The sequence below is a fragment of the Psammomys obesus genome, unplaced genomic scaffold (genome assembly GCF_907164565.1).
Source record: "Psammomys obesus unplaced genomic scaffold, mPsaObe1.curated_primary_1811, whole genome shotgun sequence".
Classification (NCBI taxonomy): Eukaryota; Metazoa; Chordata; class Mammalia; order Rodentia; family Muridae; genus Psammomys; species Psammomys obesus.
The window spans coordinates 11,897-23,666 of NW_026595783.1; the positions used below are offsets into that span (position 1 = coordinate 11,897).

Consider the following 11,770-nt stretch of genomic DNA (forward strand, 5'->3'; position numbering starts at 1 on the left):
GTGTACACAGACAAAGCAGTCCTCGTCTTCCTCATGCTCTCCAGGTTCACCGCCAGTGTATCCTCTTCACTCTCAAAGAGTTCACTCTTCGCTCTCGTGGCTCCACATCATGGTGTCCCTAATGTCCCTGCTCTCCAGCATTCAGCTCCTTTCCACATCCCCCAGCCCAAGAGGCTCAGCCTCACTTGTCTTCCCCAGCCCCTCAGCCACATGACCTCAGCGGGCTTCGGGATTTTAAACATCAGCTGCATGGACATTTAGCACTCCTGTGTAATTACTGGGAAGGGGCAGGGGCTTACGACTTACTAGCCCAGAAGGGAAGGCACTGTTGCCTCCCTGCTGTGCTGACGAGCACTGACCTCGGCCCTGCCAAGCTGGTGGCTGAGCAAGTGCCCTGGCCACTCTGCAGAGCTGGCTGGGGACTGACCACACCGGCCCCTCCACTGTCGGACCTGATTCCCAGCGCTCCCAGTGGCTGATGCGCCCACGAGGTCTCTGTGCCATAATTCCTTGTGTGTGCTTCAGAGCCATTTAACGAAGAGAAAAACGTTACCTTCCAGCCCCAACCTCTCTCCTAGCATGTTTTTACCATGTAGCCCAGGCTGGCCTTCTCTCGAGGTCCTCCTGCCTCAGCCTGGACTGCAGCAGCAGGCTGGCCTTTCTGTCAGCCTCAGGGCTTGCTCAGCTCGGTCCTCCTGGGCCAGTTATGAGCACCGTTCATCCAGTCAAGCAGGCCAAACCCTCAGAACTGGTGTCTGTGCTAGGTGTGATGGTGCACACGTCAAGCCAGCACTCGGAGGGGAGGCCGGCCACAAGTTCAAGGCCAGCCAGGGTTAGGAGACTGTCTCCAAAGACTGCCCTGCATCAAGAGCTTTAATATATATATCCATCTGTGTGTATGTCTGTCTGTCTGCCTACATCTATGGGGGTCCCACTCACAGCCGTTTGGAGGCGAGAGGACTCAGCTCTCCCTGCTGGAGTCCTGGGAGGCTCCGGCTGTCTGATGTGGGGCTGGGAATGAGCCGGCTCCTCTAGGGAGCAGCTGGATCTCAGCCTCGAGCGTCTCCAGCCCCCCAAGAGCTTGCCAAACACCTACATCCCGATGTTATTAGCGTGCGCACACACGCAGAAAGGCTAACTCATGCTACGTAGCATCTGCACGGCCTCGGTACCTCCGTCCTCGGCGCGGGAACCCCGACGGTTCTTCAAGCGAACTTCTTGCATTCCCCATGTGGTTATCACCGTGGCCCCAGGTTGCTCCCGGAGACCGCTGAAACCCTGAGTCATGCCTCCCCTCCCGCTGCCTCACCTCTGCCCAGCAATCCCCGCTGCAGCCACTCCTTATCTTCCCCCTCATCTGGGGCATCTTGCCTAGGCAGGCCCGGCGGCTTCCTCGTACCCCGCCTGCACTGGCGTCTCTGCGGCCTTTCTCTGTGAAGCACCAGGCAGTGTTCACCTTTGTGCCTGGCTCTCACCATGTGGGAAGCACGCTGCATTCCGAAGTCCCCGTCAGCCCTGACTCACACGTGGCTCTCGCCTTTACCCCCCAGGAAACCACTAGGAAACAGTAACAGTGACGACACCACGTCAGGACAGGCTAGGCCTGGACAAGGCCTTCCAGCGGCTTCCCACTGCAGCGGGTGTCACCAGTCCTAACCACGGCTGAGGAAGGCCGTTTCTGGGCAGAGAGACATCTGCCGCCAAGCACGACGGCCCGGCTTTGTCCCTGCCGATCGCAGGTGGAGAAACAGGAGTTCTGGTGCTTCCTCCGACCTCCACACCCTCACACCCACCCCTGCTCCGCATTCCCTACCCGGGGGCCACATGGTAGGTACTCAAAGGTAAATCGAGCCGTTGAAAAAGAAAGCCTCGTTCCTAAACACTCCTGCCCCAGCCCCTTCCTCTTGTCCCTCAGAGGAGGTCCCTCTGGCCACCTCCAGGCCGGTCCAAGTCTCAGGGACGGTCAGAGGCCAGGCTGAGCAGCCCTGCGGCGATGCCATTCAGTCCGCCTGCGTAATGCTCCCCCTTAATGCCCAGAAGGGGGCGCTGGAGGCATGGCTCAGCAGGTAAAGGCTCCTGCTGCCAAGCCTGAGGACGAGAGTTCAAACCCCAGGCCCAACCCTGGAAGAGGAGAACCTGAATGTTGTCCTCTGACCTGCACACATACACAGTAAACACATAAGTAAATAAATACATAAATAAATGTAATGAGAGTAAATTTAAAGGCACGGTGTTGCACACCTGAAATCCCAGCACTAAGGTAGGATTGCCTTGCGCTTCAGGCCAGTCTGGGCTCCATAGTGAGGCTGTCTCAGAAAGCCAACAAAACAAAACAGACAAGGTTCTGAGAACTTCAGGATGCCTGCCACGGCCCCTGGGAACAGTGGGCCCCAGAGCACGGCCGGCTCTATGGTGCTCACGCTCACTCCACGAGAAACTAGTACACAGCATTCCCTGACTTCTGTGGGGATGTGACCCGAGGCTTGTAACTGGAGCACGGGGACACACACACTCTCAGGAGCAGAAGCTCCTCATCTGTGGGCTGCTGCGGCTATCCCACTGACCACGTCGGAACAGAGCTGGCTAGGGAACACACACAGCTCACACTGCTTTGCATGCTGGGAAGCCCCTCTCCACACCTGCTGCCAGGCCCACACCTGGGAAACCGAAATCAAATGTGTTTCTTCCTGTCCCGGGCCCACTCCCACCCTGTATGGCACTTCTGGAGCTTCCAAAGACTCATTTCCTCACGTGTTAAGGCTCTACTCAAGCCTCACCCTACGGCAACCCTCTGGGCTCTGCCACTGACGTTTTGTTTCCAGGGTGTCTCTGTGTAGCCTGGCTGTCCTGGACTCACTTTGTAGAGCAGGCTGGCCTCGAACTCCGAGCCAAGCTTGGAAGCCACAAAGCCTTCGGGCCCTCCCGTCCTCTCTCTCATCCTTGTGCATCTGTTAAGGCGGGCGGGAGGAAAGCAGAGGGAAGCGAAGCCGCCCTCCCAACCCCTTGTGGCCCACAGGCAGGCGCTCCCCACCACTCTGCCGTGTGGGTGCTGGGAAGCGTGCTCACACGGTACACGTGGGGCCAGAAGCTGACTTGGAGTCTCCTCCCGCTCTCCTTCTCTCTGTGTGTATATACATACACATATATGTCTGTGTTCATTTAATGTGCACGTGTGTGTTTGTCTGCATGTATGTTCTGTGTCTGTGAAGGCTGGTAACGGTCTCTTATGGAGTGAGTTCAAGGAGAGAGACACGGTCTCAAAAATAAAATATGGGCAGGAGAGATGGTCCCGCAGTCACTGTCAGTGGCTGCTCTTGCAGAGGACAGGGGTTCAATTCCCAGCACCCACATGGCGGCTCGCAACCCTCTGTTCCTCTAGTTCCAGGAAATCCAACGCCCTCTTCTGGCCTCAGAAAGAACAAGCATGCACATGGTACACAGACATATTACACAGCACTCACACATAAAAGAAAAATAAATCTTTAAAAACTGTAAAAGGGGGCTGGGCCCTAGCTCAGTGGTAGGGTGCATACCAAAACCTGTTGAGGGTTAGTCCCCAGTGCCCTACCCAGAGACAGACAGACAGATAGACAGAGACAGTCAGACAGATAGCGATAGACATAGATAGATAGATGATAGAGACAGACAGACAGAGATAGAGTAAAACCTTAACTCAAGGGCCAGTGAGGGCCCGCTGGGTCAAGCTGCTTGCTGCCAAACCTGAGGCCCCCAGATCCGCCTGTGGCCCGGGGATGGGCCAAGCACTGCCTCCCACGGACCCCTCTGTACGTGCCCCACTTGTCCGTGTGTGCACACACCCAGAGGCCACGCGTCCTGCTGTAACTCCGTGAACCTGGGAGCACTAAGCACTGCTCGTCCAGAACAATCCATGCCCGGCCGGTCACCTTCAGCCAGCCTGAAGCGTGGGGCTTGGCGGGCTGGAGGGAGGCCAGCAGGCGTGTTCGCGTTAGGCTGCTCGGCGAGCACACGCCGCTCCGCTGAGCTGGGCCCTCAGACCGTGCCTCTCAGCCAGCGCTGGGGCAACGCTGCATTCGCTCGGCCTCCCTCCCGCTGCACGCTCCGCGACGCGTCCCACTGCTGAACACCCGGGACTCGAACTCGGGGTCTCCAGAGCGAGGCCCAGACAAGCACCACGCCCAGCAGAGGAACTACGCGCACGCGCCCTGCCGGCCGCACCGTACTCCCGCGCCCCTCCGCAGTCCGCATGCGCGCTGAGAGCGCCCCTCCCGTCCACGCATGCTCAGTCTGGCGCGGCGCATGCGCAGGGCCGGCGGCGCGGACTAGGGCTGGCTCCGCTGTGCGCTGCCGCCGCCTCTTCTTCCTCCCCGGGGCGCTTCCGGGACGCCGAGGCCAGTTCCGGAAGAGCCGACCGCGGCTTCTTCTGCCTCCCTCCCGCTCCCGGACCTTCCGGCGCCACCGCCTCGGCCGGTGCCTACGGAGGGCCTTCCCCGCCCACGCCGCGCGCCTGTCACTCAGAGCGGCGCCGCGCCCGGGAGCCAATCAGCAGCCGCCGCAAGTAAGGGGGCGCCGCGAGCGGAGAGGCGAGCGTGCCGGCGGGGCGGGGCTTGGGGTGGGCGTGTTCGGGGCGGGGCTTGGGGTGGGCGTGTTCAAGCCCCGCCCCGCCCCGCCCCGCCCCGCCGTTGAGAGGGCGCCGGGCCAATGGAAGTGGTGAAGGCCTGGGATTAGCGGAGCCGTTAGCTGCAGGTACACGCAGGACAGCGGGAACTGCGGCTGCTGTAAAGTCCCCTGTCGCGTGGCACAGTCCTAATGGCATCAGGAGTAAATTCCTGGACATAATCCCATGGAAGCTGACACGCGCCTCGGGCCTCCTTCCGAGGAGTGTATGCATGGAAATGGTTTGGGCGTTCTACGTGCCTGAGTGTAAGACCGCAGATACGAGGGGGCACTTAGAAAAATGGGTACGTAGGGCCGGGTACGGTCGCTCATGTGTGTGATCCCAGCAGTGTGAAGCCAGAGACAGGCGATTGCCATGGGCTTGAGGCCAGCCTGAGCCACAGGCCCTGTGGCCGAGTGCGAGAAGGAGGAAACTGGACTGTTAAGTTCTGGGAGACTCGGGAAGTGGAGCTTGAGAGCTGAGGTGGAGGCGTGGACACCTGATGGGTCCCGTGGGTCTGCCACCACATGCTTGGAGTCCCAGTGCTGGGAAGGTGGAGACGGGCAGAGGGTGGGCTCCTTGGCCAGCCTGGCCAGCCTGAGGCATGGGTTCCGGGTTCCCTGTCCTAAGAGAGTGGGCCGGGCAGGTCGGCAGGCAGAGGCGCCACCCAGACAGGGTGGGAAGAGAAGGGGGTCTCAGAAGTTGTCCCCTGACCTCATGCCCCTTAGACTTCATGTCTGTGAGGTCGCCGAAGAGCCCTGTGAGTAAACACATGCGCCAGCGTAGCTCTTTGTGGCGCTCTCCCAGAGAACTCTGGGAACAGCGGGAGAGGTCTCAGACGGCGGGGGCTGGCCTCCCAGGTCTGGATTGCTCCAAGAGCTGAGTAGACTAAAACAGACTCCAGAGCAGTGTGCACAGGGACACTTGCCGGGGGGTGGAGGGTCACAGTGAGCAGACACTTCAGTGTGAGCACAGGATCCCTGTAGGGACAGGGAATCTCGCTCGTAGGCACGGGGGCGGTTTCCAGAATAATAGGGACGGATGGTTGATTGCGGGGTCCGGGAGAGGGCCGCAGACAGTAAACAGTCATTTAGGGCCTGACTCACTGCCGCAGGCATCTGCCAGCAGCTGCCCTCCTCCGTCAGTCCGGTCTGTGGCTGGGCACAGGTCACTTGGGCCCGAGAGGCGCCGCACAGGCCCCGGTGGCTAGCAAAATTGCCCCATCAGTTGTAGAGTGTGTCACGGGAGCCTGCTGATGTCATTGAGGCCTGAGGTGGGCACGCAGAGGGTTCTGAGGGAACTCGGTGTGTGGGCCAGACGCCATGCTTGTGGGTCCTAGGGGCACACTGCCCGCCCTCCAGCTTCTGCCAGGCGTCAGTGAGCCCTCGAGTGCGGGACAGCAGAGACTGCAGGCCATAGCCTGCCAGCCTGACCTCTGGGGCCACAGCAGGCAGCCACACACTGTCCTGGGGCAGCTGAGCTCTCAGGGCTGCCCCTAGGGCACATTCTAGGTTAGGGCCCTGAGCAGCAGTCCCGGCCCAGCAGCGGAGGCACAGGTGCAGACTGTCGTGCCGCCTCCGTTCCAGAACGTGAGGATTAGATGCTGGGGAGACCTCAGGGGGGGAGGGGAGCTGAAGGCACGTGCTCAGGACCCAGTGGGACCAGGTGGTTAAACCCCCCCCCCCCACCATCACCGTCACCACGCACACAGATGGGTGACCATGGGCCCCTCAGCTGGGGGCTCTGTTACGGACTCAGGACGATGGCCTGTTGCATTTGGGCCCATCTTATGTGGCCCTGCACCTGTAAACTGTGTGTGCTGGGACATGTCAGCAGCTGCAGATCGTTCTACCCCAACGACGAGAGGTGGGTCATTCCCCACTGCCTTCTGGGTAGGCAGCCCAGGTCCCCACAGGACCACCCACACTCTCCTGTTTCACCGTGCTTTCCATGGAGTGGCCTTAGAGGTCAGGGGGCTGCCTGAGCTCCCACCCACATTCCCGTCAGCCAGGAGGAGGAAGAGGCCAGGGCAGGCACCCCATTCTGTGAAGGGGCGCTTGGGAATGCTCCCAGGCCATGTTTCCCTTGCCACATCTAACTGCAGAGAAGCCGAGCAGTGTGTTCTGAATGCTGAGTTAACAAGGCGGAAGAAGTCGGGACCTCGAGGGCCGCTGTGCATCAGCCGCAGAGCGCCCTTTGGAGTTGTGTGTGTGTGTGTGTGTGTGTGTGTGTGTGTGTGGTTGTGAGTACATGGGTGCAGTACCCAAGGAAGCCGTAAGAGGGCGCTGAGTCCCTAGAGGCCATTGGGAGCTGTCCGTGTGACTGTTGCGCCCTCTGCTAGGGCAGTGTGTACTCAGCTGAGCCATCTCTTAAGCCTCTGCTCTGCTTGTGGGGTCGGTTTGTTGTTTTTAAGGTTTCTGTGCAAGGGTGCGTGGGTGGAATGAGCTGTCTGTGGAGGCTGGAGCATTGCGTGTGTGTGCGCAAGTGTGTGTGTGTGTGAGAGAGAGAGAGAGAGAGAGAGAAAGTGTGTGTGTGTGTGCGCGCGTGTGTGTGTGAGAGAGAGAAAGTGTGTGTGTGTGTGTGAGAGAGAGAGAGAGAAAGTGTGTGTGTGTGTGTGCGTGAGTGTGTGTGTGTGTGTGAGAGAGAGAGAGAAAGTGTGTGTGTGTGTGTGAGAGAGAGAGAGAGAAAGTGTGTGTGTGTGTGCGTGCGTGTGTGTAGGCTGTTCTCTCCTGCTATCTGGGATAGGGTTTAGGTTGCCGTCTGGGTGGGGAGAACCTTTGCCATGGGGCTGGCGTCAGAGCTCCTGTTGAGGAGCTGCCCTCCGGGGTGGGCCCTGAGGGGTGTACTCTGACAGTGGCTGCGTGTCCCCTCCAGGCGACCATGTCGGAGTCCGGGCACAGCCAGCCTGGGCTCTACGGGGCGGAGCGGCGGCGCCGGTGGAAGGAACCTGGCGCCAGTGGCCCTCAGAACCTCTCTGGGCCTGGCGGTCGGGAGAGAGACTACATTGCGCCCTGGGAGAGAGAGAGACGGGTGAGTGGTCTCAGCGCTGGCCTGCAGGAGTGGCTGTCGCAGAGCAGGCACCTGCTACGTGTCAGGGGTCCCTCTGCCCTGAGCTAGTCCTGTGAGGACGGCGCTCCTGCCCCACCCCCGCAATTGAGGGGTGTATGGCTCTTAATTGGGGTACCAGCTTGCTGCTGAGGTGTTCCAGCTCCGCTACAAAGCTCCAGGCCCTCACTCCTCATGAGGCTGCTCTAACCAAGGAGGCTGTCGGCAGTGGTTCCGATGGCTCAGGCTGGCTCTGGGCTTGGCCACATTCTGTGTGGGTTTCGGAGTCTCCTGGGGAGGGTGACAGAGCGCATCTCGCCCCCAGGACGGCAGCGAGGACCCCAGCACTAACGTCATGCAGAAGACCCCCATCATCCTCTCGAAGCCTCCAGCTGAGCGGGTGAGTGTCGAGGCCTCAGGAGGAAGGCAGAGGAGGGCGGCGGGAGCTCTCCCCGGTGGCCTGCAGCCTTCTTACTCTCACAGTCAAAGCAGCCGCCGCCGAGCACCGCCCCGGCCCCTCCGCCGGCCCCGGCCACGCTGGAGAAGCCCATTGTGCTCATGAAGCCTCGAGAGGAAGGCAAGGGGCCTGCGGCTGGCACAGGGTCCACCACCCCTGAGGGCACCACCCCATCGCCCCCCACGGCCGCCACGCCTCCCAAAGGAGAGAAGGAGGGACAGAGGCCCACGCAGCCTGTGTACCAGATTCAGAACCGGGGCATGGGCACTGCCACGCCAACCGCCATGGACCGTGAGTGGACCCCCGGGGTGGGCAGGGCACCAGCTCCTGGTCACTCGGCCCCTCACCGTCCTCTGTCTCCGCTTCCCATCTAGCTGTGGTGGGCCAGGCCAAGCTCCTGCCCCCGGAGCGCATGAAGCACAGCATCAAGCTGGTGGACGACCAGATGAACTGGTGTGACAGCGCTATTGAGGTACGGCCGCCCGGGTCACGTCCCCCTGTCCATCCAGTGCAGCCCTCAGGACCGGCAGGGAATCCGAGTCAACCAGGCCTGAATTTATCAGCTTACAGGCTGATCGTTGAAAGTCTTGGTGTGTTGATGTTGGTGGAAGAGCGCTGGGCTTTGAACCAGGGCCTCAGGCATGCTCGGCAGCTCTGTTTGAACTGCAGCCCCAGCCTATTTTTTATTCTTGGTTTGGAAGCGGGGTCTGACTAAGTTGCCTGAGCTACCCTTGAGCTGTCATCTTCCTCAGCTTCCTGAGTGGCTTGGATGGCAGCCTGTGACCCCAGGCTGCTTTAGGCCTTAACATGCTCTGATGTCTCTTGGTGGACACCCTGCTACTCTGTACCCCAGAACCCCTGCGCCTTGGCACTGCAGAGAAAGGGCCTGGCCCATGCTGTCGACAGCCTGAGGCTCCTTCCCAGAGGCCCCTGCTCTAGCTAGAGCTTCCTGTGGCTGGGCCCACACATCTGTGCCTCCGTTCTTCCTCCAGTGTGCACGCTCTCGAAGGGCCGCCCCCTCCGCCCCGTAGCCTGAGCCCGTGAGTGAGTGAGCCATGCTGGCTTGCTCCGCCGTGGGTGGCCCTTTCTGCAAGGAGAAAGCCGCTCTTTGGAATTGCCTGGCATAGCTGCCTCCTCCCTGTGCGGGCTGCTGAGTCCCTGACATAACCATAGGACTGAAGACAACTGTCAAGGAACACCCAGCCCTGGGTAGTTTGGCTGCAAGGTGCAGAGCTGGCAGGGTCCCAAGTGTGGTTTTTCCAAGTCCCTCTGGTCCCGGGGACCTGCCAGCAGAGCACTTGGCCTTTGGCAGAGGCTCTTCTGCCCCCTGGTGGCGAAGATTAGCAGAGCTGGGTCCAGAAGCAGAGCTCTGGTAGAGGCAGTTGCTTGCTCTGGTCTCTTCACTCGCCTGAGGCTGCCTGGAGCTGACCAGGCTGTCTGCTCCTTCCTGGAGCCAACCGGGCTGCATCTTGTCTGCCTCTCTGCTCCTTCCTGGACCAGGCTTCGGCCTGTCTGCCTGCCTCTCCACTCCTCCCGGGAAGCCACTGGTCATCAGGCCCCGCTCCTGCGTTTTCCTGTCCCGTGCCGACCAGGCCTTACAGGGCTTAGCTTCCCAGTGGGCTGGTGCGGCCCTGTGTGGTCAGCATGGGTGCCTGTAGATCCCTTCTCAGCCACATCAGGCTCTGCTCACTCGGCCTTCCCAGACCCCACAAACCTGCTGCAGGGGAGAGGGACTGATCAGGGGCTGTGGAGCCCGCTGGGGGCCTGGCTCTGCCCCTGCCAGCTCTGCCAGGCTGTGAGGCTCATGGTCCCTCTCCCCAACCCCACCCGCTTCCTCCCAGTACCTGCTGGATCAGACTGACGTGCTGGTGGTCGGTGTCCTGGGCCTCCAGGGGACAGGCAAGTCCATGGTCATGTCGCTGCTGTCAGCAAACACGCCAGAGGAAGACCAGAGGTGAGGGCAGGACAGGGCTGGAGTGCACCAGGGCACGGTGGCCTCGGGGAGGACAGGCTGGGTGTTGTAACGGAAGGTTCCAAGTGTCTTCTCCCGGGGCTCACCTGCACAGGGCAGGGTGAGCAAGGACCAGCTGGGCCTCGTACCCAGCTGGAGGCAGGCGGAGGAGGCCGCTTGGTCTCGGCACGGCAGCCTCGGGCTTGTGCCAGCTCCCAGCTGGTGGGCTGGGCCAGCCAGCTCCTCCGAGTTTAAGGAGAGTCAGCTCATTTTTATGTTGATTGTGCCTGTGTGTGTGTGTGTGTACATACTGCTTGTGTGCTTGCTGCCCACCAGAGGCCAGGAGAAGGCTTCGGCTCCTGAGGCGGCGGGAAGCTCCATGTGGTGCTAGAGTTGAACCTGGGGCTCCGGGGAAGCGGCCATGTTCTCCAGCCCTCGGGGGTCCTGAGGGGGAGGAGCCAGCCCAGGCCAGGCCATTAGGTGACCAGTGCTCAGGAGTCAGGAACGCCATCCGGAAGAGCAGGTGCAGCAGCCTCCTGTGCCCTCTGCACGCGTGCTATGAGGCCTCCTGCCTGCACGGGGCAGCCAGGGGGGGACAGAGAGGACAGGGCCTTAAGACCCTCACCTGACACTGGGCACAGGTGTGCTGAGCCTCCTAGAAACAAGCTCTCCAGTACAAGTGGGACAAGTGAGTCGTCGTGTGAGTCCCCGGGTCGCCACGGCCTGCGCCCCAGCCCGATGCCCTCGTGCTTCTCTCTGCCACACGCACGTGGTCACACACCTTGCAGCAGGCTCTCCCCACTGCCCCCTAAGGAGCTGGGACCCCACTGACCCTGAGCCCACGCTGTTGGTTAGCCTCCTCTCCCTTGACACCGAGGAGCGCGGAGGGCACGGATAGGCACTGGAGGTTCTCGGGAACACGGGGGGAGACTCAGAATAGGGGTGTGGTTGCAGTTAGGGTGACTGTTGCGGAGACAAACCAAGACAGAAGCAAGCCAGGAGGAAAGGCTCGATTGATGCACTTCCACAGCGTGGCCCCTCAGTGAAAGGAGGCAGGACAGGACTCAGGGCAGAGCCCGGAGCAGGAGCCGTGAGCCCTCACGTGTGCCGAGTCTCCTGTCTGCGGCGCAGCTTCATCGCTGCATCCTGTTTAGGGCTAGGGGCTGCTTAGTTTCTTTGAGACAGGCTCTCTGTATGCAGCCCAGGCTGGTCCCTGCCCCACAGTCCCGGCCACATTTCTCTTAGGGAAAGGGCCCATAGTTCTCAGCAGTTGCAGGGCCTGGTAGAGGTGCAGAAGAGGCGGGGAGCACTTGCCTGGGCCTGGGGCTGAGGTCCCTGCATCTCCACCCCCACCCAGCTGGAGCTACAGCAGCCCCGGGCCGGGCCATGCTGCCCTGTGCTGCCCTGCGCTGCCCTGTGCTGCCCTGTGCTGCCCTGTGCTGCCCTGCGCTGAGCTGAGCTGCCCTGTGCTGAGCTGAGCTGTGAACTGTCCTCTGCTGTGCTATGAGCTGCCCTGCACTGTCCTGCGCTGCCCTGTGCTGAGCTGTGCTAAGCTGAGCTATGAGCTGTCCTATGCTGAGCTGAACTGAACTAAACTGTGTGCTGTGCTGTGTGCTGAGCTGAGCTGAGCTGAGCTGTCCTGTGCTGTGCTGCCCAGTGCTGAGCTGAGCTGAGCTGAGCT

At 61.1% G+C, this 11,770-nt stretch overlaps 1 protein-coding gene across 4 annotated transcripts; it reads left to right on the forward strand.

Moving 5' to 3' along the window:
• Nucleotides 1-4,218: 4,218 nt before the first annotated feature.
• Smg9 (SMG9 nonsense mediated mRNA decay factor) lies at nt 4,219-10,092 on the forward strand (the record flags this gene model as incomplete). Of its 4 annotated transcripts, none has more annotated exon segments than XM_055619395.1 (6): nt 4,219-4,537; nt 7,511-7,666; nt 8,007-8,081; nt 8,165-8,429; nt 8,513-8,610; nt 9,980-10,092. In XM_055619395.1, coding segments are annotated over 6 exon segments (1,019 nt in total), but the record flags the coding sequence as incomplete, so codon positions are not given.
• Nucleotides 10,093-11,770: the final 1,678 nt, after the last annotated feature.